This window comes from Elephantulus edwardii, unplaced genomic scaffold, assembly GCF_000299155.1.
Source record: "Elephantulus edwardii isolate Elephantulus edwardi_28Jun2011 unplaced genomic scaffold, EleEdw1.0 scaffold00280, whole genome shotgun sequence".
NCBI classification, from domain to species: domain Eukaryota; kingdom Metazoa; phylum Chordata; class Mammalia; order Macroscelidea; family Macroscelididae; genus Elephantulus; species Elephantulus edwardii.
Window position 1 is genome coordinate 2,721,460 of NW_006400030.1, and position 27,358 is coordinate 2,748,817.

The 27,358-nt window shown below is 41.5% G+C and overlaps 1 protein-coding gene across 1 annotated transcript in view; it reads left to right on the forward strand.

The window, feature by feature from the left end:
- Window positions 1–4,653: 4,653 nt before the first annotated feature.
- NOTCH2 (notch 2) overlaps window positions 4,654–27,358 on the forward strand; it is a 188,879-nt gene continuing 166,174 nt past the window's right edge. Inside the window, exon 1 of the mRNA XM_006900324.1 lies at window positions 4,654–5,011. Coding sequence (XP_006900386.1) covers window positions 4,939–5,011 — 73 coding nt within the window. The 5' untranslated portion in view covers window positions 4,654–4,938. The remainder of the gene's footprint in view (window positions 5,012–27,358) is intronic.

Below are 27,358 nucleotides of genomic sequence, written 5' to 3' on the forward strand. Positions count from 1 at the left end.
ACTGCCTCTTGGTCCAAGTACAAGTTTCTCATTAGCATGATCAAGTGTTCTGAGATTCCCATTCTTCTCAGAGTCAGCCACAGTTTGTTATGATCCACACAATCAAATGCCTTTGCATAGTCAATGAAACACAGACATTCCTCTGGTATTTCTTGCTTTCAGCATATATATAGACACCATATATTGACACTATATGTAGACACTAGATAGATAGATAGATAGATAGATAGATAGATAGATAGATAGATAGACAGATAGACAGATAGACAGATAGATACATAGACACTATATATAGACGCTACATGTATAGACACTTTATACACAGACTATACACACACACACTTTCTAGCATATACATAAGGGAGCTCTGGTGGCGTAGTGGCAAGAAGCTGCTCTGCAATCCCGAAGACACGTGGTTTGAGGCCACCAGCTGCTCCACAGGAGACAGATGGACAACCTCCTCTGATTGATTAACTGCCTCTGAAAACATTTTGGAGGATCAGCTATAGGTCAGTTCTGACTTTATGGTACACAGCAATAACAGTATATACCTAACTCGCTGCCACTATCAATGTATTGATTTGGATTGGTGAAGATCCTATAGGGTTTCTAAGGCTATAAATTCTTGCAGAAGCAAACTGTCATCACCAGAGCTCCCTGGGGAGTGGCTGTTATTGTTATGTGCTGTCAGTAGGAATCAACTCATGGCTGACCCATAGTGGGTTTTCAAAGGCAACAAATTGCACAGGAATTGATTGTTCGTCCTTCTCCCATGGAGCAGCTGGTGGATTTGAACCATATACCTTTGAGTGTGCAGTGAAGCCTCTTACTACTAGGTGAGAGTTCACAAATGGGTTCCAAGTGCTGACCTATTTATTGGTTAGAAGCCGAATACCCCGCCAGTGCTCCTTACTATACATGTTAAACTCCCACTGCTCTGGAGTTGATCCTGACTCATAAGAGATCCTCCATAGAGTTTCCAAGACTATAAATAGAAATCTTCAGGAAAGGAACTGCTGATTTTTCTCCTACCAAGTCTTATAAATAATATATAGCAATGTTTTGCTGTTTTATTCACAAAGTTCTTCAAGAATATGGTTTGACACAATAATTGTAACAAAGGAATAAGGCTTGAGCACATCAGAAATTGTGAGGCTGGAGCAAGATAGGGCAAGGTTCAGATCTGTTTGTTGTTCCTCGGGTCGTTATGAGTTGTCTTGATGGCACCTAACAATAAGAAGATTAATAGTATACTTTGAATCTTCTACAATTACTTTTTTTCACTATGATATTTAAAAGATTCATACTTGTAGACATACAGAAATATAGTCCTTTCAAATGTTATATTGAATTTTATTCATAAATATTCATTTTATAAATATGGCAATACATTATTCATCCACCAAACTGGGGAGCCTTTGTTTCCAATTTTTGTCTATAACAAACAATACCGCAATGATTATTCCTTTAAAAATTTTTTCTTGAACTATTTTATTAAAAAATATTTTATATTGGCTTGCTTACAAAGTTTGTATCCATTGTGTTTCATACTATCCTTCATTGACATTGTTTCATACATACATTCCAGTTCATCATTTTATAAAATTAATTACCAATAACTATGCCCACCATTACCCTTTCTTTCCAGATCCTAGTGGGATCTTTCTCATTTCTTTTACTCCCTCTCCACCTACCAAATTGTGTGCCCCTAGGGGAGCTCTGGTGGCCTAGTGGCAAGAAACTGCACTGCAATCCCAGAGGAACATGGTTCGAATCCACCAGACGCGCTGCCGGAGAAGGAGGCGCAATATCCTCCTGTACCAGTCAGATCTGATTTGACGGTACACGTACACAAAATAAAAATAAAAAAAACAAAAACAAAAACAAATTGTGTGCCCCTATGATTACCCCCACCCCCATCCTAACCCTCTGCTCTCCCCTCCCCCTCTTGGATCCTCTTACATGTTTTACTAGTTATCTACTTATACAATAATGGTCTTACGCAATATTTGCACTTATGAGACTGAGTTCACTCAGCATAATACTCTCCAGTTCCTCTCAAGTTATTTAGTAATTTTCAAAATCACTGCTCTTGAGTGCTGTGTACTATTCCATCATGTGAAGGTACCACAGTTTCTTAATCAATTCTATTGTGGTTGGCCATTTGGGCTATTTCATGTTCTTGTGATTGTGAACATTGTTGTACAATCTCCATTTGTATCTCAATTCTAATTTTTGTAGGGTATATTCCTAGTATACAGAGTCATTGCACCAAAAGGAATTGGTGGACACAGAAGAATTTTGTGAAACAACATATGAGCAAGAGTCTGTAGTGATGAAGGAGGAAGTTTAAGCTGCTCTGAAAGAATTGGCAAAAAACAAGGCCCCAAGATGATGGCATACTGATTGACATATTTCAATAAACAGATGCTGCCCTGGATGTGCTCACCAAGTTGTGCCAAGAAATCTGGAGGACAACCACCTGGCCTACTGACTGGAAGAGATATATATTTGTTCCCATTCCAAAGAAAGGCGATCCGACAGAGTGTGGAAATTATCAAAAAATATCATTGATATCACATGCAAGGAAGATTCTGCTGAAGATCATCCAAAAATGACTGGGACAACACATCAACAGAGAACTTTCTTAAGTGCAGGCTGGCTTTAGAAGAGGTTGTGGCACTAGAGATATTATAGCTAATTTCATATGGATCTTGGCTGAAAGCTGAGAGTACCAGAGGAATGCCTATCTGCATTTCATTGACTATGCAAAGGCATTTGACTGTGTGGATCACAACAAACTTTGGCTGACTTTGAGAAGAATAGAAATCCCAGAACACTTGATTGTGCTTATGTGAAACTTATACTTGAGCCAGGAGGCAGTCATCAGAATAGAGCCAGGAAATACTGCATGGTTTAAAATTGGGAAGCGTGTGAGTCAAGTATGTGTCCTATCTCCATATCTTTTCAATTTATATTCAGAGCAGATTATCCAGGAGGCTGGGTTCTATAAAGAGAAGTGTGGCATCAGGATTGGACGTAGACTCATCAACAATCTGTGTTATACAGATGACACAAGCTTGCTTGCTGAAACTGAGGAAGACTTGACGTGCTTGCCTCAGAATGTCAAGGACTGCAGCCTTCAATATGGATTGAAGCTCAATGTCATGAAAACAAAAATTCTCACCACTGCGCCAATTGGCAGCATCATGAGAAATGATGAAGAGACTGAGTTTGTTGACAGCTTAGGTTTGCTTGGCTCTACAATCAACACTCTTGGTACCAGCAGCCAGGAAATTAAAAAACTAATTGCATTGGGAATGTCTGCTGTCAGAGACCTACCTCTCCAAGTTATTGAGGAGCAACGAGTTCAGTCTGGAGACTAAGGTGTGCCTAATCTAGGCCATGGTCTTTGCAATTACTTGCTATGCATCAGCGAGCTGGACAATGACTATGGATGATAGAAGGAGAGTTGATGCCTTTGAGCTGTGGTGCTGGAGAAGAGTATTGAATATACCATGGACTGCTAGAAGAACAAATAAGTTTGTCTTGGAGAGGGTGAAGCCAGGCTGCTTCTTGGAGGCAAGGATTCTGAAGCTCTGTCTGATGTATTTTGAACATGTTCCACGGCGGGATCAGTCCTTGGGAAGGGACTTCATGCTTGGGAGGGTGGAGGGACAGCGCAGGAGAGAAAGATGAGATGGATTGATTACGTCACTGGTGTAGTGGGGATAGGCTTGTCGGAGACAATAAGATTGACAAGGGATAGAACCGGGTTTAGGGCTGTTGTACATTGGGGCGCTTTGAGTCGCAAGCGACTCAAAGTCACATAACAACAACAACAACATATCCCTATTCTATGTTCAGATTTTTGAAGAAATGCTAACGTGACTTCCAGAGTGGTTGCACCATTTTAATAATCCCACCAACAGTGAATGAGAGTTCCTATTTCTCCACATCCTCTCCAACATTTATAGAATGATTATTTTTAACTTGTCTCCTTAGCCTGTACAAATTTTACTAACCTTCCAAGATCCTGCTCTCTGCCCAGCTTCTGCAGGAAAGTTCCCGACCCCCCCAGCCTGCAGCCCTTTTTTCCCTCAGCACCTTGAGCAAGAGGAGTCTTCGCTTTTCTTCCATTGGGCCCCCGCACACCGACTAACAGAGTAAAGTGCCTATACAGTATACTTGTGGAATGAATGAATGAGTGTATGAATGATGTAACACAACCCAGCTGAAGGCTCTGTTCATTTTTAAAATGGACTTGGGCTCCTTAGCCCTCATTTCCTTCTTTGACAGTCCTGGTCCTTCGCTACCGCATTCCTTTCGCTAGCAGGAAAGTGCATGGATGTGTGAGCATGTAGGGTGATACCTGTCTCATGTATGAAGCCAGACTCTCCCTGCAAGTTCACGGCCCCAGAAGCCCTAGTGTTTGAAGTTCAGAGTCCTCCCATTCACTGGCTTCAGGGGAGGCGCACCCCGGGAGGCGCAGCGGCGCCGATTGGGTTAAGGCGCGGCGGGTCCTGGCGCGGGTCGGCGAGCTGGGTGTGGAGTGGATCCCTCCGCGCGGGGCTCTGGCCGGCGCTTCTTCCTGCGGGAAACCCCTGGGTGCCGAAGGCCCGGGGCCGCGGCCGCGGCGACAGGGGGCGGGGCCTCGCGGTGGGCGGGGGCGGCCGAGGCGGAAGGACACACGAGGTCGCATCGCACACACTCGAAAAAGTTTCAGCCAAACTTCGAGAGGCGACTGAGCCTGCGGTGGGGGGACCGGCAGACTTTGGGTGCAGGGAGCCCAATCACTTAAGTCTAAGCTTCGGGGCGTAGCGCGAGGCTGTGAGCTACAGAAGCAGGAGGGAAGGAGAACGTGGGGGCTCCTCTGGAGGGACCCCCTCCCCATGTGGATCTGCCCCGGCGGCGGCGGAGGAGGAGGCGACCGAGAAGATGCCCGCCCTGCGCCTCGCTCGCCTGTGGGCGCTGCTGGCGCTCTGGCTGTGGCGCGCGGCCCCAGCGCGTGGTGAGTATGGAGTGAGGGGCGTTGTCCCTTGCGCCCCCGGCCGCACACCGCGGCCGGGCCCCAGACCGGGCCACCTGGGGCGAGCCTTCCTCCTCCCCTCTCATCCTCGCTGCGGAGGCTGGAGGAGGCTGGGGCTCGGCCGCCGGAGCAGAGTAAGGCCACTTGGTTCCCTAAAGTTTGTGCATCACGCAGGCTCCCCTCTCCAGGCGCCCCCACCCCGCGCGCCCCGCAGCCTCCTGCTTCACTCAGTCCATTGCCCCCTACACGCCTCCTCAGCCATAGAGAGCCGGGCAGAGTTTTAGAAACTCGTTTCTGGGTGCTGACGTGCACGGAGTTGAGTAGTTTTGCCCTTTTGGTTCCGCGTTTGCTGGGGTCGGGGTAGAGTCGCGGGCCAACGACCCTGGCGAACCCTCCCGGGCGCAGAGCGCAGTCGGGCTGAGCCGAGGAATGCCAGGTCCCGGCGTGCAGGGAGCGGGGGCAGGGCCGCCCAGGCCAACGGCTTGCACCTTTACAGCCAGACTGAGCTTTGCCAAAGGCAGGCGCACAGTTTGGGTGGGCGGGTGGATGGGGTTTTTGAATGGTCCGAGTTTTGACACTCCGACTGGATAGTCTCCGCTTGAGTTGGGCGTGTTTTGCTCCGGTCTTTGAAAGGTGATGGCAGGAGCAGTGGGGAAACTGGTGTGGCTACATGCTGAGCCACATGATTTAAAAATCTCCACTGCTGTTATTCTTTCCGAGGCGCAGAGCTTGGGCGCTGTTTCAGTCTGTCCAGCCCCAGGAATGTGGTGTGACGATCACCAACTCCTCCAACCTGGCAGCAACTTTTGCTGCTCTTTTGGCATGGAATGGGGGGAGGGCGCAGGAGCGGGTAGGCAACAGTGGATACGTGGATTCAAAATGCTCCCTTAGAAAGCCTCTTTATGGTTGGATATTTGCTGTAGTCTTTCTGAATACATTTGGACCAAGGAAAGGAAATGGAATCATTTTCATCACCCCCCCCCCCCCACACACACACACTGAGATTCTAAACTTATGCTTAGTGGAGCCCTGATGTCTTTAATCCTGCCTTCAAATTCTGCCATGTGAGTTCACCACCAAAATGAAAACTATATTGACCCGCTAAAGGGGACACAGTAAGTGTTAAAACAATAGCACTTGGTAGGTGTTTAGATAATCCTCTCAGGGAAGAAACCCTTTTTAATTCTTCTGCACTCCCTTCTTGTAAGTGGATTGCATCTTGAACACATTTATCGAACCTTTGAAAGGGGTCCTTCTTTTTCCCTTTTAGTGTAATCTAGAGGAAGATCTTACCTTTATATATAAATACTCTGGTGATGTAGTTAGTCCTTAAGGAGTTGTGCTCCTAAAGGCTGCACCGCTGTAGTGGTTTGAATCCACAGCCCAGCGCTTCTGGAGGAGAAAGATGGATAATCTCCCATGCAATTTATAGCTTCTCAAAATCTCCTAGAGGGCCTGTGTGAGTTGGTTGCATCTAAATGGCTGTGCTGTGTATATATATATGTATATTTTCATGCTTATGTACATATAGTTCCCTCTTATCCCCTCCTTCCCTACTTCCCCCAGGAGTTTGATCTTTGCAAAGATAAAGGTTAAGATGGTGAACTCCAGGAAGAATTGGTCGCTGTTGATTGTTAACAGGCAGTAGCTCTTCCTATCATGGGTATTTAAGAGAGCAAGTTGGACTGGGTTATTCAGCACCATATCCTTTCTGGAATTTCGAGTTCCACATATCATAATGCCCCTGTGAATTTCATAAGTGGACCAGAAGACTGTGTGATGATGCTATTTTTGTCTTTTCTTTTTCCTAGAGTAAAAGCATTAGCATAAATGTAGATTTAGGATAGAGAGAAGTAGGAGGAATGGACTAGACTGAGGGGTAGAATTCTGGTTAACCATTAACTTGTTACTGGGAATAATCTTCATACTCTGTAGTCTCCTCAGCTATGAGGTAGGACTAAAAGAATAATTTATTTCAGGGATTTGTAGGGAATGGTAAATACTATGGTAAAGTGATTTACAATATTAAATGTTAAATTTTAAGATTGATATCAGGAATGAAATGACTGTAACACGTAGAGGGCTTGCTTCTTTTGGGGCCCTCTGGAACTGGAACTGTAACATCCTTTGTGCATCAGTAAGATATTGCTATTATTAGCTTTTTATGGGGCGGTGTAGATTGAGTATTAGTCAAGTTAGCTCAAAGGACAAGATTTAGGCATTTTGACTTTTAGACAGATGTTCTTCAAGTATGAAACTACTATAGTAGGGGAGATTAAAGCTGATTTTTTGTACATATCTTAAATCTTCTCAGATTGTAACAAGGAAGGCTTCTTGGATCTTCCCAATCTGTTATCATTGTGTTTTACCAAGGTACCAATTATAACACACCCTTCCAATCTTTTGAATGTTCCTGTATTGGCTTGTAGCCAATCGTTAATTTAAACATCATTGTGTTTCTAAGCCAAGGAGCTGTCAACCCATCTGTCTGATCATCTAAACAACTATCCAAGACCACCCCTTGCTTCTTGTTTTCTTCTGCTATGCAATGGGAAACAATTCCCTGGTTTTGCTGCCTTCTTCTCTTAAAAAAATCACAAAGAACAACTTTTTTATTTTGACTGGAGATTAAATTTACCTTATAATGATTCCTCACTCCTTTTTTCTTTCTTGCTCCATATATCCTTCTGAAAATTCTTTTTGTATTGTTGTTATACCTTTGTGGGGGCAGAAAGCAGAGACAAGTATGATGTTGAGTCACTTTTGCGAGTGTGGAAACTACAGAACAGTGTCATTGATTTCACATGCAAGCAAGATTCTACTGAAGATCATCCAAAAACGATTCGAACAGCACATCAGTAGAGAACTGCCGGAAGTCCAGGCTGGGTTTAGAAGGGGTCGTGGTACTAGGGATATTGTTGCTGATGTTAGATGGATCTTGGCTGAAAGCAGAGAATACCAGAAGAATGTCTATCTGTGTTTCATTGATTATGCAAAGGCATTTGACTGTGTCGATCATAACAAGCTGTGACTGACTCTGAGAAGAATGGGAATCCCAGAACATTTAATTGTGCTAATGCGAAACCTGTACTTGGATCAAGAGGCAGTAGTCAGAACAGAGCAGGGTAACACTGCATGGTTCAAAACTGGGAAGGGTGTACGCCAGGGATGCATCCTGTCTCCACACCTTTTCAACATGTATGCAGAGCAGATTATCCGAGAGGCTGGGCTCTATGAGGAGAATTGTGGCATCAGGATTGGTGGAAGATCTATTAACAATCTGCGTTATGCAGATGACACAACTCTGCTTGCTGAAACTGAGGAGGACCTCTTGCACTTGCTGCGAAGGGTCAAGGACTACAGCCTTCAGTATGGACTGAGGCTCAATGTCAAGAAGACAAAGATTCTCACCACTGGACCAATTGGCAGCGTCAGGATGGATGACGAAGAGATTGAGAGTGTTCACAGCTTCAGTTTGCTCGGCTCCACAGTCAACACTCTTGGCACCAGCAGTCAGGAAATCAAAAAACGTATCGCGATGGGAAAGTCTGCTGTTAGGGACCTCTCAAAGGTACTCAGGAGCAACAGTGTCTCTCTGGAGACTAAGGTGCGCCTGATACAGGCCATGGTCTTTGCAATCGCTTGGTATGCATCAGAAAGTTGAACAATGACTAGGGAGGACAGAAGGAGAGTGGATGCTTTTGAGCTGTGGTGCTGGAGAAGAGTACTGAATGTACCATGGACTGCCAGGAAAACAAACAGATTCATCTTGGAGAGGATTAAACCAAGCTACTCCTTGGAGGCAAGGATTCTGGGGCTTCATCTGACATACTTTGGACATGTTGCCAGGAGGGACGGGTCCTTGGAGAGGGACATCATGCTTGGGAGGGTGGAGGGACAGCACAGAGGGGAAGACCCTCTATGAGATGGATTGATTCAATGACTGGGGTAATCGGGATGGGTGTGTCAGAGGTGGTGTGGTTGGCGCAGGATAGAGCAGGGTTTAGGGCTGTTGTGCATAGGGTCGCTATGAGTCGGAAACAACTCGACGGCACATAACAACAACAACAACAACAGTGTTATAATTTTTTTTTCAATTTTTTACTGTTACCTCCAGAGCACCTCCATGTCTCATCTCCACTCTGCTCCCTATTCTATAGGCTTTCTATCACACAGAGAAGCAGTTCTGAGTCCACCTCAAAGTTTGGGTTGTAGTTGCTGACTTTAGGATCTTTAGAGAAAGTTTTAATTCAGTGGGATATGCTTGGATGCATTAGAGCAGCCTTACAATACATTTTAAAAATATCACACCCACAGAAATTTTATTTTACCCACAAAATTTGCATTGACCGAGTTCCCACTCTCTGATGCCATTCCTAATTATCTCCCTCCCTACTCCTTCCCTAGAAATATTAAGGTAGAACAAAGCCTCATGTACGGTTGCCTCAAAATCAGCAAGAGTGATTCTGTGATCAGCACTCAGAGATTATGGTACAATAGGTCTGGTGTTTTTTTTTTTTAGAAACTTAGAAACTTCTGGGGTTTTTTTCGAGGGTGCACAGTTCATTTTGATATGATAAGCAAGTTGAAACTCATTCATTAAGTCAGTTTTTTCTTAAATTTAATAATTTCCAGAATGAATTTATCCTTAGTTAATTTTGTTTAGCCTTTCTGACTGTAAAGGAACTTTAAAATTATTAGCATGAAAGCTATAGAGTATAATGCCATTTCTTCTTATTTTATCTAGGCAGAATAAATCTCTTTTGTCTCCTTAAAAGGGCCTTATTATGTTTGAGAAATCCCTGTGCGAACAGTTAATGCAATTGGCTGCTAACTTTCCAGGTGGAAGTTTGAGTCTGTCTAGAAGCATCTTAAGAGAAGGGCTTGATGACCTGCCTTTATAAAAAGCAGTTACTGAAAAACTCAATGGAGCAGAGTTGTGCTCTGATACACATGGGGTTGCTGGGAGTCAGAATTGACTCATTGGTAACTCGTTTTTAGTTCATATATTTGATTGATGATGTTATAAGTTCCTTCCCTTCAACCATCCCATCCCCCCATCTCTTTTTCAGTTAGCTTATTTGATTTTAGGTGATTTATCCTCAGTGGTTTCAGAGTACAAGACTCTAAAGTATGCTTTGAATGAAAGTTTTACATCATTAGCAATACATTCTACTCATGCTCCTTATTTAAGTGCTTCCTTTTGTGATCTCTATCAGAACGCCTAGCTTGTTCCTGATTTTATTTCTCCTGTAATCTTCTCTCTTTCTGCAAATGGCCTTGCAAGAAAAAAAACATTTTCTGTTTGGAGAAACCCTAGGGTTGGAAGTCTGAAGAGTATAATGCTATTCCAGGTCTTTAATTAATTGGTCTTGTGACCTTGGAGGAGGGGTACTTAGTCCTCAGTTTGATCAGATACCTTGTGCGTAGTCACAGGACCCAATTACAGAGTTTGGTTCTACAATCCCTCCCTGGCCCTCAGCTCAGTGTGCAGTTCACTCCTCCACATTGCTTTGATCTGTACAAATGAGCTCGTGTACACAAAACATCCACACACACATTGCTAGTATGTACTTCTTGAGAAAAGGGATTGTGTTTTTTCACTTATGTGATTATTCTGAAGTCCTCACCTCAAATCCTTTTAATTGACACTCGGTAAACATTGGTTCAATTTAACAACTCCTTTTAGCAGTTTTCTCCTTTTGAACTTTTGCTTACCTTATATTTGGGGGAATACCAAATTTTTTCCCTCCTCAGATGTTTTATTTAAACTTGCCTTCTGATTCTCTGTGTGTTTGTGTTTCTGCTCACTTCTGCAATTTATATGGTCACTTTAGATGGATTCAATCTCAAAGGCACTGGCATTCACCCTCTGCCTTTTTCTTTTGTTGCTTCGTCTGTTTGCTGTGTTAATAGCGTAGCAGATTTTATTATTTTGTTCAAAGGTGCCACGCCTCATTGTTATTTGGCCGTTGTGGGGGCCCTCTTGTAGTTTTGGAAACACTGGTGCTTAGTGGTAGGGAGTTGTGCCGCCAACCCAAAGGAATGTGGTTTCAGTCTACCAGCTATTCCTTGGGAGACTGATGGGCAGTCTCCTCCTAGGCAATCTGTAGTTGTTTTGTGCCATCGAGTTGGAACCAACTCATAGCTGACCCTCCAGCAGGTTTTGAAATGCAGTAAATCTTGCACAACATCTAGTAGACTTCAGTCTTAATGCCTTTGGGATTCCAGAGCAGCTCTTTACTATTGCACACCATAGCCCCCTGCTGTGTTATTTACTGCCTCTGAAAACCTGCTGGACTACATGTAACAACAAACAATTGTAACAGTATTTTTTACCAGATTTATATTTGTTTTGATGATTTTTGTTGTGGAGATTTTGCATCTTGAACTGGATATTACAGACTTGCGTCAAACCAAAAGGATACAGTCATTTTAGCAAAATGATATATTTGTTTTCCCACTAGCAGAGATCCCCCAAAAAGGAACCTTCACCACTAACTGAAACTTTACATGTGAGACAGGATGTATTAAATTTCCAAGAGAACCATGCAGTAGGTGAGCTATCTCCTTAACAAGATGTATTCCTTGAGGACACCCATGTCTATCGGTAGCACACTCCCAGTGTGCAGTCGTCTGGGCAGCAGGCCTTGTAGTAGTTAGTGCCTCCAACTCCTGCCTTGTGCTCCCACCTTTGGAACAATTTTGTAGGAAAGATTGCTGATGAGTCAGGGGTGTGCCTCTATTTTCTTCTCTGAAGAGATGGGATCAGTTGAAAGCTGACCCCACCTACAGACTCTTATGTTATCCCTTTTTAATTACTGGGTAGCTGACGTTTTCTTCTCTGTTGATTTATGTGTTGGAAAGAACTTTCAAAATTCATCCATGTCCTTCCATCTCTGTTGCATCTGTTCCTCTTAACAAAATTTGGTCAAGAGATCACCTACATTTCCTCCCACAGTAATAAATATCCTAGCTCCCTGCCTCCAGAGGTAGTTCAGTGAATCTCTGGACAGACCTTACTCTTTGATCTGGAACCATTTGTATCTTCTTAAGAATTTCTCTCATAGAGTCCTAAGCTCTCATCCAGAAGATGTGGTTTATGTATCTTACTGAACTGAGGCCCACCTTTCCATAAAGAGGGAAGTCTCAGGAGGGTCATGAAGATGATCCTGATCAGGATTTCTGCTTGAGCTAATCGTTTTAGCTCTGTGTGTGCCATACCTTCCTGCTCAGGTGGGCACTCGTGAGATGAAGGGATTTGTGGAGAAATGTTGCTCTAGAATGCCCATGAGTGTTCTAGAAATTCTGACTTAAGGGTTCTAGAATGGTTTCAGGGGGCTCTGGTGACCTTGTGGGTGAGGAGTTGTGCTCTCAACCCAAAGGTAGTCAGTTCAAAGTTACCAGCTGCTTGCTCTGAGGGAAGATGGGCAATCTCCTGTACAATTTACTGTCAATTTACTCCAGGTTTATGACAATAATTATGTAGCAAATGGTGTCTGGGAATTTGTATCGACCATACCTATATGATTCTTACATCAGGAAATTAATCATTGAAGAGTGAATCTGGGAAACTAAGTTGTTGATTTGCTTGTGTTTGGTTGCTAGTTTCTTTGGCCCTGCTCTGGAACATTCCTTTGCCTGGGTCCTGTGGCCTTCTACCTTCCAGCCCCACCCCCACAGACTCCTGCCCCCAAAAGTTCTGGTTCACTAAAGAGAAGGAAACTGTTCTCCTATTACTGTAAGAATAGATAGTGATGGGCAAGCTCCAATGGTGATTGATTTTATAAAACATAATGAATGAGAATGATTTTATGAAACATAATATGAATGAAGAATAGTATGAAACACAATATATATATGTGTGTGTGTGTGTGTATATATATATATATGTTGTTATTGTTGTTGTTATGTGCCGTCGAGTCGCCTGCGACTCATAGCGACCCTGTGTACAACAGCCCTAAATTCCGCTCTGTCCTGTGCCAATCGCACTGTCTCTGACACTCCCATCCCAATTATCCCAGTCACTGAATCAATCCACCTCATAGAGGGCCTTCTTCTCCTGCGCTGTCCCTCCACCCTCCCAAGCATGATGTCCCTAAGGACCAGTATCTCCTCACAACATGTCCAAAGTAAGTTAGACGGAGCCTCAGAATCCTTGCCTCCAAGGAGCCACCCGGTTTAACCCTTTCCAGGACAATATATAAACTTTGTAAAAAAAACAGTTAAAAAGAATGTAAAAGAAGATTTGTGAATGTGTTTTACTTTCTTAGAATCTGCAAATTATGTCCAGACAGCTATGTACTAGTTGAGTGGAAGTCTCTATCTCTTCATCAGATTACCTGGAATGCAGATTGTACAGGAGCTTTGTGGTGTCCATTAAGGAATTCTGGTCCCAGCCCTGGCGAAGGACCTTTGAGTTGGATTTCTGCTTTGTTAACCTGAGAACATGTACCCTGGTGCCAGTGACTTCCCTTAGGTATATGCAGACTGGCTTAGTGATAGAATTTGCACTACCAATGCTGTGGTACATGGTTCAAATCCACCAACTTGTTGGACTTTCTTCACCTGTAGGATTTACTGCCTCTGAAAATTTGCTTGAGGGTCAGTTGTATGGTTTAGCTCTGGCTAGACAGTGCGTAACATCAACAAAGGTCACTCATTTCAAGAAGTTCTGCTTTGGGGTTATCAGGGCTGCTGCAGCAATTGGGATAAGGAAGGGAAGATAAGGGAGGATGTAAGAATCTTCTGAACCAAACTGAATAAGGAGGGGTCCAGGATTGCAGCTCCCACAAAGGCATTTGATGTTGGATGTCCTTGACAGGAAGAAGGACGTGGCTTCACATCTGAAAGGGTACACTGATGGGCTCTGTATGGGACAAACTGAAATTGCCTCTGGTATTGGTATTTGCCAAATATTCTTTTCTTTCTCAACTACGTTTCTTAGAGGAATACTACCTGTGTGGCAGAAATACCTCCTGGATCTGAAAAAGAAGAGTAAAATCAACATGAGAGGATATGACTATCCATAGCTTGGGAGTTAGGAAAGCAAAGTTAAACTTCTATTTCATCAGTTTGTATGTCTATAAGCAGTCTATGAATTATGAACAAATTTTGTTACTAAGTATGTCTTCACATCAGTTTTGTGAGTTGCAACATTTAGGTTTGTTTTGAATCAACTAGTCAGTTTGTCTTGTTGTTGGGTATACCCTTGAGTAGAGACCCTGTGTGTGATAGAACAAAACTGCCCAATCCTGTGCCAGCATCATACTTTCTGCAATGTATAAACCCATTGTTACTGCCACTGTGTCAGTCCATCTTGTTGAAGGGATTCCTCTTTTTTACTGACTTTCTAATATTCTAAGTATGATACCCTTTTCAAGGGACATGTCCCTCCAGATAGCATGTTCAAAGTATGGGAGACAAAACCTTATCATCTTTGCTATGCATGAAAACCAGTAAAAACAAAAAAACTAAACCACCAAGAATAAAAAAAACCCTGCTTCTGACACATTAAAACATATTTAACATAAGTAATACAGTAATTATAGTAATATTTTGATGTGCATTGAAAAATAATGCTGATTTATTTTTTAAACCATTGTATATACCTCAGATTTTTGATGTATGCTTTACAAGGTTGGTTCAAAACTAGGCTATAGTAAGTCAAATAGTTGTAACTGGGAGACTTTCTGTATATGTAAATAAGTTAAGTGTCTGATTCTCTGGTAGGATCCTTAGCTGTTGACTGTAAGATTTATTAGGGAAGATTGTGTTATGTAGCCTTTCTTAATTTGTATGTTTCCCTTGGCATCATGTGGTAAGAAGTACAGGATAGACTCCTCTTCCAGACATGTGGGAATCTTTGACCAAGGAGAAGATATGGTCCTACTCCCAGGGAGCTGACATCATCATGGAGACAAGACAGATGAGCACACAATTAGGAATATCAAGTATATCAGTATAGTCATTTATCCACACTCTCTGAGAGCAGTTTCCTGCAGTCAGAGTGACTCAGAGCTGTAAGAACTAAGCTTTAAGTCCTGATATCATCAGGGAACAACCATCCCAACACAACCCTGGTAGGCCTGCTGATTTTTGTGAGTTGTCTACCATTTTCCTCTTTCTGTAATTTAGAAGGATCTTGGCTTTAGAAGAACTTGACTTGGGTGAAAGAAGAAGACCCTTTTGTCTCGAAGGAGTCTAAATGTTTGATACATGTTGTGGTATCTATTATGATTATTAGTGGGTTTGTGACAAGAGAGAAATTGTGTGTCAGTCTTGGGTGCCAAGCCTGATCTAGGACAAGTTAAGGTAGAAGTTGTCTCCTATGGAAGATCCGGTTCTCAGTGGTAGTAATTGAAGAAGCTTCTCATGCCGGGTAATAACTGAGGTGTGTTATGGGCACACCCAGAGTTGCTGCCTCAGGTGGCATTGATTAATCGTACTAACATCTCTCTCACCCTCTTATGCTTGTCTTGGCAAAACCCTGTTCTACCAGCTCCTCAAAAAATTGGCCTTTTACTGGTCATAATTAAACAAACTCTTGTTTGAGCCTTACTTTACTTTCTCTTGCATCTTCTGATATCCAGGGCAGTTACTTTTGTTCAGTCTGGATCTCTCTCCCCATTGCACTCAAGCACCTTTCCTCACAGGCCTACCTTGGGCGTTTTCTTGGTCTCTTCAGTCAGTTCTTGTGCAGGATACTGACAGCAGGGTGTGACGCTGGGCTTGGGCTACATAATGCCGAGATGGACTCATTCACACACACACACACACACACACACACACACGTTGGAACTATGGGTGTTGCAGAACCTGTTTCTGGGTTGAGTAGTGCTCCCACCCTTACCTATATTTATTCATGTGAAATGTGTGTGTTTATTTTATGGGGTAAGGAAAACATAATCATATAATACTTTGATAAAAATCAGATGTTAAGATGTTATGTCTTTAATAATATATTGTCTTTTCACAAATAGCATCTCTTCAAATACAATTTTGCTTGCTAAATAAAGCAGTATAATAAACTATGGTTACATTCTAAAGTATTCTGCTTTGTTCAAAGGCAGGTGCATTTTCTAAAAAATATTTTCTTCCAAGTTTCTTTTGATCTTTTAATTATCATCTTTGTTGTTGTTGTTGTTATGTGCCGTCGAGTCGCTTGCGACTCATAGCGACCCTGTGTACAACAGCCCTAAACTCTGCTCTGTCCTGTGCCAATCGCACTGTCTCTGACACTCCCATCCCAATTATCCCAGTCACTGAATCAATCCACCTCATAGAGGGCCTTCCCCTCCTGCGCCGTCCCTCCACCCTCCCAAGCATGATGTCCCTCTCCAAGGACCGGTCTCTCCTCCCAACATGTCCAAAGTATGTTAGACGGAGCCTCAGAATCCTTGCCTCCAAGGAGCCACCTGGTTTAACCCTTTCCAGGACAAATCTGTTTTCCTAGCAGTCCATGGTATTCTCAGTACTCTTCTCCAGCACCACAGCTCAAAGGCATCAATTCTCCTTCTATCCTTAGAGAGAATAATTTGGGAAATAGTTAATATTTTAAACATTAAAAAATTAAATAACTAGTTCGTAGCAGGATGAAGTTGCTGTTTTGGGATATTTAATCAACATCCAGGGATCTGTGGTGGCTTAGTGGCAAAAAGCTGTGCTGCACTCTTGAAGGCACGTGGTTCAAATCCACAGCTGCTCTAGGAAGAATGATGGGCAGGCTCTTCCCTGGTGATTAACTACCTCTGAAAACCTGCTGGAGCGTCAGCCATTTGTTGGTTCTGACTCAGTGATACACAACAACAACAACGAACAATAGCAGTCCACACTGAAATATGATTGAATACTATCCATTTGGTAATATGTCCTGTTGAGCTCCTTCATATGAATAGTTCTGATATTGTTGGGAAGAGTGGGAGGAGATTGCCTTTCTTCCTCCGAGAAACTGGTGGATTTGAACTATGTGTCTTTGGATTGGCAGCACGACTCTTTACCATTACAGAGCTCCCTGTTATAATACTAGACAGTGCTATTGTGTTACTTCTCTAAATGGTATATATGAGAAACTGCAAATAAACCTTTGCATTCTTTATTTTCACATGCTTTTGTTTGTTCAGAAAATGCTAAGACTCGTTGACATTTGAAGATATATACCTTTTGATCATTGCTTTTATCTTTTTTTGCTGTGGATAAATCTTTAATTGAAAACAATGATATTTATTTTGTTATAATATTTTATGTACTTTCAAATCTTTATTAGGCTTATTAGGGAATAATACTCTATGCAAGGCTAACATTATTTAAAGCAAATAACAATTCATAGTAACTCCTGTGAGATACACTTTTGAAGTGCTTTAAGAAAAATATTATAATTAAATGTAAACATTATAACATCTTAAGGTGGATGTATATAGCAGTAGAATTATTTCTTAATATTTGTACATAATTAACTGAGATTTCTACTTTGTTGATTTTTGTTTGGCCCCTTTATGAATTGTTGTTGTTTTTCTTTATTATTCATTATTTTAAAAGCAGTTGCATTTAAAAGTAGCTACAGAGATTTAAAAAATCTAGAAAAATATTCACAAACCCACCACAGTTAATTTGTTATATAGTTTTGATGTTTTATACTTAGATTAAATAAATAGTTGATTCATGGTATATTTCGTTTTTCCTGCTGCATTTATTTATAAAAGGTGATTATAAATATTTGTCATATTATAAACACCCTTCATTAATTTAATGCTGATAGTTAAATGATAATCTAATTAATAACTTACCTATGTTTTGACCATTCTCTTTTCCTTGGACAGTTGATGTTCGCTCTTTTTAAGCAATATTTTCATATGAAATTACTGTACAGCTCAGAGTAAATGATATTTAAGGTAATGCTAAGATATTCTTGAAGGCTGAGTGTTTCTCTTTTGAAAAATTGGAACAGAAAAACAGAAGAGAAAATGAAAATCTCCAGTACTCTCTTCACCCCAACCACCAAAACCCACTGTGAATGTTTTCCTTTTTATTGTGGTGAATATATATGTAACATAATTTTTGCCTTTTCAATAATCTTCACATGTACAATTCAGTATCATTAATTATGCTTGTTATGCTGGGTAGTCATTAGTCAACCGTATCCAGTTAACATTTAATGCATTTCAGGTTTTTTTGTGTGTGTATCTCTTAATGCAGTTGAGATTTTTAACCTACATACAGTTTTATCATTTGCTTTGTTAAAAATACAGATTTTCACATAAGATTTGTGTACATTGTGTTTCAGTCATGTATGCCAGTGGCTTCACACATTCCTTCTTTCACACGATCATTTATATACATTATGTTTAATAAAATCAATCAGCATTAATCTATACATAGTATTACCTCCTCTTTTCAGAACTGAATCTTTCTAATTCTTTCACCCTCTATTCCACATCCACCCATCTGCCCACTGAACTTTGTTATCATAATGATTTCCGCCTCCACAGTTTTGGTCCTCTTGTCCCTCCATCTCTTCTCCTTTTTGGGCTTTTATAAACATCTAACTAGTGACCTTTCTATTTTTATAATAACAGTCTTACAAAGTATCTGTCCTTATGAGACTGAGTTTATTATCTGGTTTTATTGCACTTAAAATATTGTGGAAAATTTTAATATATTAAATAATATTTAAGAACATGAATTTAAAGGCTTTAAACTGTTTTATAGTAAGGACTCCCTATATTTTTATTAGGGAGCTCTGATGGCTTAGTTATAAGAAGTTGCACTGTTAGCCCAAAGGCACACAGTTCAAATCCACTAGCTGCTCTGTGGGAGAAAGATGAATAGTCTCCTCCTGTGCAGCTTTACTGCCTCTGAAAACCTGCTGAAGGATCAGCTATGGGTTGGTTCTGTCTTTATGGTAAACAATATGTTTTTATTAAAATGAAACTATTTCTAGTTTTCTGTTTTGTTCTTATCTGCTTTTGATACACATTGCCAATTTTTTTTTCCATACTATTTGATTCCATTAGCAGGATATTATATAGTCAATTTTCCCAGCCATTGTCAAATCTAGGCTTTATTTTGAACACTCTTTGTTGTTAATGTGCCATCAAGTTGCCTGTGACTTACAGTGATCAATCCAATGTACAATAACTCTGATCCTTGCCCTTTCTTGAGCCAGTCTCATTATCTCCGACACACCTGCTCCCATTATTCCAGTTACTATGTCAATCCATCTCATCCAGGCTCTTCCTCTCCTGTGCTGACCTTGTCAGCGCTGTTCCTTTTCAAGCATGATGGCCTCCAAGGACTAGCCCTTCCTGGCAACATGCCCTAAGTATGTGAGGTGGAACTTCAAAATACTTCCCTTCAAGGAGCAGCTTTGCTTCCTCTACTCCAGAATAGACCTGTTTGTTCTCTTGGTGTTCCTTGATATTTCAGTACGCTTTTCCAGCACCACAACTCAAAGGCATTAATTCTTAATCTATCGTCCTCAATCATTGTCCAGCTCTTGGATACATAACAAGTATTTGCAAAGACCATAGCTTAGATTAGGCACATCTTAGTCTCTAAATTGACATTGTTGCTCTTCAGCACTGTGGAGAGGTCCCTGACAGCAGATTTTTCTAATGCAATTCATCTTTTGATTTCCTGACTGCTGGTACCAAAAGTGTGGATTGTGGAACCAAACTATCATGATGCTGCCAGCTAGCTAGTGTTGAGAATCTTTGTTTTCTTGATGTTGAGCTTCAATCCATAGTGAAAATTATAGTCCTTAACCTTCTGCAGCAATCACCTCACATCTTTCTCAGTTTAAGCAAGCAAGTTTGTGTCATATGCATAGTAAAAGTTGATGAGTCTTCCTCCTATCCTGATGCCACATTCTTCCTTATAAAAGCTGGCCTCCTGAGTGATCTGTTCCACACATAAATTGAGAAAGTATGAAGACAGGATGCATCCCTGATGTACCTCTTTCCTGATTTTGAACCATAAAGTGTTTCTGTGCTCTTTTTTTAAATGACTGTTTTTTAGTCCACGTATAGGTTTCACATGCGCATAATCAAGTGGTCTGGGATTCCCATTTTCCTCAAGGTTAGCCACAATTTGTTGTGATCCACACAGTCAAATGCCTTTCCATAGTCAATGAAACACAGATAGACATTCCTCTGGTATTCTCTGCTTTCAGCTAAAAGAAAACTAACTTGTCACCAATTCACCTCTTTTATTACAGTGATGCTGAATATTTTCTCATGTGGACGGTGGCCGTTTATATTACTTTTTCTGTTTATTGATTTATTTTGCTAAATTAAGGTTTTTCTTCAATGAAACCCTCATTTTTTAAAAAAATGTTATCTTTAGTGAAAGGTTGGAGATTTTTTTTTTGTTTTTTGTTACTGATTTGAAAAACTCTATCATAAATATACCATGCCACCAAGGGACAGACCAGACTACATAACATCAGATTGCTACTGAAATGACTGAAGTTCCACAATCAACACTTTTAGTATCAACAACAAAGAAATCACAGGAAGAATTGCATTGGGAAAGTCTGCAGTCAGGGACCTTTCCAGAGTACTGAAAAGCAACAGTGTCACTCTGGAAACTAAGGTGTGTCTGATGCAGACCATAGTCTTCATAGTTACTTTCTATATATCAGAAAGCTGGACAATGGCTAGGGATGACAGAAAAGGAATAGATGCCTTTGAGCTGTGGTACTGGAGAAGAGTATTGAATATAACATGGCCTGTCAAGAAAACAAACAGGTTCGTCCTAGAGAGGGTGAAACCACGCTGTTCTTGGAGGCAGGGACTCTGAGGCTTCGTTTGACATACTTAGAGCATGTTGCAAGGAGGGACCAATCCTTGGAGAAGGACATCATGCTTGGAAGGGTGGAGAGACAGTGTAAGAGAGGATCGATGAGATGGATTGATGCAGTGACTGGGGTAATGAGGGTAGATGTGTTGGAAACAATAAGGTTTGCAAAGGATAGAGCAAGTTTCGGGGCTGTTGTACATAGGGTCACTATGAGTCGCAAGTGATTTGACAACACATAACAACAACAATACTGACAATGAAATTAAAAACTTGCATGCTTGATACCTTAAAAATTCTTATATTTTGATTTCTTACAAGGTTTGGCTACTTTTCTGTATAATTTGCAAGGTAGTATTCTGAACTATCTTACAGTCAGTGTGCTGTTAGTTGCATACCCCGGAAAAATGTACATTTACTTTAATATGTGATAAACAGATGAGGAAAGGAAAGAGTACATTTTGGGGTTTTTGGAGGGAGGTATTTGCTACTGTGTTTTGTTTCTGCATATCCAAGATTTGACGTCTGTAATACATCTGTTACTGTTGCTGTTAGAGACCATCAAGTCGACTATGAAACATAGCCACTCTGTGAATAACAGGTCTGAACCTTGCCCTGTCCTGTGCCATCCTCACCATCTCTGATACACTCAAGCCCATTGCTACAGTCATTGCTCTGAGTCAGTCAGTCTTATTGAGGGTCCTCTTTTTCTCTCATCCTCCACCTTTCCTAACATGATGTATTTTTCCAAGGACTAGACCTTCCTGACAACATGCCCACGGTATGTGTGACCAAGTTTTACCATCCTTGCTTATAAGGAGCACCTTAATTACACTTCTTCCATGATAGACTTGTTCTTTTGACAATCCAGGGGATATTCAGTACCCTTTTCCAACATCACGATTTGAAGGCCTCAACTTTTCTATTAGGCAGGACTGAGGCTGTGTCGACCATGCCCTCCTGAACCTGACATTTTTGACCTAATTGATAAGCTCTACAGTCAGTCGTCAGTTTGGTTAAACAACAGGATGACTAAGATTCCCTCCCTTTGCCCCTCACAAAATTGATTGGTTGTGGGATGTAACTGACTAAATCAACCTGTTGTTTTGGCAGCCCCTAGGCACCACCTGCTTCTTCCATTTCTTTTTCCAGCCTCCCACTGACCTGGTGTGGTGCTGTGTGCACAGTGGGTAGGAGATCAATGTTGTTGCTGAAGAATGTTGCAATAAAGAAGAGTAGATTGCTTTTTCTTTATGCTTGCATGTTCTTAAGGCACCCCACTGCTCTTGACATTCAGAGTTACAGCTGACCTGTGCTTTGCTGAAGTCCTGCAGGTCTTAAGTGCTTGCTTGGAGTAATTTCAGGCAATATGAATGCTTTCTTAAGTATCATTGGAATTTACTAGGCTAGTTGTTTGCCAGCTATTACCATATTTAATATGAAGAGACGTGGTGAACAAGAACACTTTCTGAGCAACCGAAAGAAGGAAACCTCTTTGAAGGACTGTAACTTTTTGTTTTGTTTTGTTTTTAAGGTGTGGTTAAGAGGCTGCCAGCTGAGTAAGATTCCGGTTTGTGCCCACTGGTCTTTGTTCCTGTGCTGCCTCTACAAACTTAATATAGTTGAGAAAAGATATTTGATAGTGAAGCTCTTTCTTATCCTCAAGTCCAGTACTATTTTTCTAGATGGAAATGAATTATTATGTCAAGATTGGACTCTGACAGGACTTATCAGCACGTGAAGCTGTGGATTAAAAACATAGATTGAGTGGTGTTTCTGCTCATCTTTCTTGTTGAAGGCTTATTCATACTTTTCTGCTTTATCCTGGATTCAATTTATTTTGGCCCAACCCTTGTCTCCACCCGATTTTCAGAAATAGCAGCTGCCCCACTATGACTTGAAGTTTCTCTGCCTCAGTTTTTCCATTTCAAAGATAAAGATAGTACTTGGAAGTACCAGTAAATAAAATTACTACAAAGATTATTTTCATAAAATATAATAACTTCACATAAATAAACCCCAAACTTAACTGCCTTGGGTCAATTCTGATTTACAGCGACCTTGTAGGACAAAGGAGACTGTCCTTTAGGGTTTCTGTTGCTACAGTCTTTACTGAACAGACTACCACAGAGATGTGCTGGAGGCTTTGAACTGTTGACCTCTTGCTTAGCATCAAAGTACTCAACCACTGGGCAGCCAGAGTTCCCTCACATTTACCTTGTTGTTATATGCTGTCAAGTTGCCTGCTACTCATAGCGACCCTATGTACAACAGCCCTAAACCCTGCTCTAATCCATGCCAGTCTCAGTGTCTCCGACACACCCACCCCCACTACTCCAGACACTGAATCAGTCCACCTCATAGAGGGTCTTCCTCTCCTGTGCTTTCCCTCCACCCTCCCAAGCATGACGTCCTTCTCCAAGGACTGGTCCCTCCTTGCATCATGTCCAGAGTATATCATACGAAGCTTCAGAATCCTTACCTCCAAGGAACACCATGGTTTAACCCTCTCCTGGATGAACCTGTTCGTTTTCTTAGCAGTGCATGGATTCAGTACTCTTCTCTAACAACACAGCTCAAAGGCATCAACTCTCCTTCTGTCCTCCCTAGTCATTGTCCAGCTCTCTGATGCATAGCAGGTGATTGCAAAGACCATGGCCTGTATCAGGTGCACCTTAGTCTTCAGAGTGACACTGTTGCTCTTCATTACTTTGGAGAGGTCCCTAACAGCAGACCTTTCCATTGCAATATGTCTTTTCATTTCCTGGCTGCTGGTGCCAAGAGTGTTGAGTACTTTCTAATTTATAGAACACTCTTAGACAATTGCCCCCTTGATACTGACAAAATCTTGGTGGATATTAAGCCTTAGAGGGGCTAGGTGTCTTGTTTATGGTTGTTTAGAATTAAATAATAAGTGACAGAGCTGAGGCTTAGAGTTATGAGTTGGTATTATAAACCTTGATTTTTTACTTTAACCCCTTAACATTTATCGAGTATTTGGTGTGATTTGGCTAACTCTAAGTACATTCCCACAATTACAGTTCATAATTGTTTAGGATAGGGAGTAAATTGAAGGAGAAACTGAGCTTGTAACATGCTCAGGATAATAGAACTAAGTAGCAACAGAATTGAGATACAGAACTAAGGCAGTCTTGTTTCGATAGCCTGTGTTTGTTTCTGTACAGTATTTTTTGATGTATCACTCACTCAGTATATTCTTTCCATCTTATTTTGATACCTCCTAGATCATTCAGTACTCTGCCTAAAGCATCCTTGATTATAGCAACTCGAGGTTTGAATTTGTTCTTCAGTTCCTTGAGTTTAAGAAATGCTGAGCGAGTTCAACCCTTTTAGTTTTCTGACTCCAACTCCTTGCACATTTCATTGTAATATTTTACTTTGTCATCCCACGCTGCCCTTTGAAATCTTCTGTTCAGCTCTTTAGTATCTTGAATTCTTCTTTGTGTTTTGGCTTCTCTGTGCTCCAGTGCAATCTTCAGAGTTTCTTCTGACATCCATTTTGGTCTCTTCCTCTTTTGTCTTTGTAAAGAACGTTTGCACTCTTCTTGGATGATACCTTTGATATCCTCCCACAACTCATCTGGTCTTCGCTCATTCGTGTTCAAGGCCTCAAACCTGTTCTTGAGATGGTTCTGGAATTCAGGTGGGATGAACTCAAAAGTTATATTTTGGTTCCCGTGGATTCGGTTTAATTTTCCTCAACTTCAGCTTGAACTTGCATATGAGTAGTTGGTGGTCTGTTCCACAATCCCCTCCTGGCCTAGTTTTCACAGCTGATACTGAGCTTCTCCAGCGGTTCCTTTCATAGATGTCATCGTTCTGATTCCTATGCATACCATCAGGTGAGATCCATGTGTATAACCTACGTTTATGTCTCTTAAAAAATGTGTTTGCGATGAATAGGTCATTGGTTGTGCAAAAATGCAATCATTCTATCTCCAGCTCCATTTCTGTCTCCGAGTCCATATTTTCCGACTACTGAGTCTTCTTCACTATTCCCAACTTTTGCATTCCAGTCACCGATTATTATCAATGCATCCTGATTGCATGTTCGATCGATCTCCGACTTTAAAAGTCGGTAGAAATCTTCTATTTCCTCTTTTTTGGCTCTGGTTGTTGGTGCATATATCTGAATGATAGTGGTATTCACTGGACTTCCTTGTATGCGTATGGATATTATCCTGCCACTCACAATATTGTACTTCAAGATGGATCTAGAAATGGCTTTTCTAACTATGAAAGCAACCCCATTTTTCCTCACCTTTTCATCTCCTGAGTAGTATATCATATGATCATCTGATTCAAAATGCCCCATGCTGGTCCATCTCATCTCACCAATGCCTAGTATGTCAATATTTATGCGGTTCATTTCCTCCTTAACAATATCTTCAATATGGATTGAGGCTCAGTGTCAAGAAGACAAAGATTCTTACCACTGGACCAATTGGCAGCATCAGGATGGATGATGAAGAGATTGAGATTGTTCACAGCTTTAGTCTGCTTGGCTCCACAATCAGCACTCTTGGCACCAGCAGCCAGGAAATGAAAAGATGTATTGTGATGGGAAAGTCTGCTGTTAGGGACCTCTCTAAAGTACTGAAGAGCAACGGTGTGTCTCTGGAGACTAAGGTGCGTCTGGTACAGGCCATGGTCTTTGCAATCACTTTTTAATGCGTCAGAGAGCTGGACAATGACCAGAGAGGACAGAAGGAGAATTGATGCTTCTGAGCTTTGGTGTTGGAGAAGAGTGCTGAGGGTGCCATGGACTGCTAAGAAAACAAACAGATTAATCCTGGAGAGGGTTAAACCAGGTGGCTCCTTGGAGGCAAGGATTCTGAGACTTCATCTGACATACTTTGGTCGTGTTGTAAGGAGAGACCGGTCCTTGGAGAAGGACATCATGCTTGGGAGGGTGGAGGGACGGCGCAGGAGGGGAAGGCCCTCTGTGAGGTGGATTGATTCAGTGACTGGGTCGCTATGAATCGCAAGCGACTCGACGGCACATAACAACAACAATCACTCACTCATTTATGTAAAGTCAAAACTGCCTTATAGCTGACCTCCAGTGGATTTCTGAGGCTCTCAGTTGCATGGGATGAGATTGTCTTTTACCCTTTGAAAGGGCTGATGAATTTGAACTACCAGAGAGATGGGGCTGTCAGAATTCCCGTGTATGAGATGCTGTTGTTGTTGTTGTTAGGTACTGCCTCATAGCCAACCCTCTGGCAAGTTTTCAGAGGCAGTTAAATCACATGGAAGGAGATTATCCATCTTTCTTCTAAGGAGCAGCCGGTAGAGTCAAAACCATGTGCCTTTGGGATAGCAGCACAGTTCCTTACTATCAGAGTTCCCTTTTAGGATATTAGACTAAAAATAGGCTCGTAAGAATGTTTGCCCTTTGAAGGTCAGAGTCAAGTGCTAGGACTCTTTTGTGCTCAGTAAGAAAAAAAATGGATGGACATCAATAGATGAATATACTAGTGGTCCTTTCCTCAGCATCCATTCATTAACTTAGGCAGGTTGAGTTGAAAGTAGTATAGGAAGGCCTGATCACTTGGAGTTCTTGTTAATGGCACATCCTAATTCAGTATGTCTCAGATGGAAAGGCAAATTCTCAGCAGGGAATCAAACTGCAATAAACAGGTTTGAAGCCCAGGGGGAATATCCACTTACAAGTCTAACTCTGAGCCTACTAGCTTTGTGCCTTTGGGTACGTTTAATTTCCTTCTATATAAAATTAATAAGGAGCTTGGGTGGCCTAGTGGCAAGAAGCTGTGCTGCAATCTTGAAGGCACACAGTTCAAGACCACCAGCCGCTCCGTGGGAGGAGGTGGCAGTCTCCTCCTGTACGATTAACTGCCTCTGAAAACCCAACGAAAGTTCAACTATGGATAGGTTCCAACTGTATGGTACACAGCAACGACATATATAAGATAAATATAACATCAGTAATTGAATACATTGTTAGGAGGATTGTATGAGTTAGTGTTAAGTTCATAAAACATTGCCTAACATATGGTGAGATTATAGTAAATAGTAGTGATAGAGGTGTTATTTTATGTTGGGGTATTGGATTGGTTTTTTGTTGCATTCAGTTTTCTTTAATCAAAAGTGGGTAAAGGACTGGGTGTTTCTTAGGGAATAGAAGTGCTTCCTATGTAACATAAATCATCTTTTGGTTTTGTGTAATAAATTTATTAATAGTTTGAATATTGTATTTGAATCTGTTTCCTTAACATTGCAATAGAGGGAGAAAAGGTTGAAATTACCAAGGATTTAATCTTATTTGGATTCACAATCAGTTTTGATACCAAACAGTTAAGAAATCAAAAGACTTGTTATTTTGGGATTATCTGCTTTTGAGAAACCTCTCCAAGTTGTTAAAGAGCAACGATGTCAGTTTGAAGACTGAGATGCACTTAATCTGGGCATTGGCCTTTTCCGTTACTTGGTATGCTTTTAAAAATTGAACAAGGAATAAGGTTGACAGAAGAAGACTCGATAGCAGTGAGC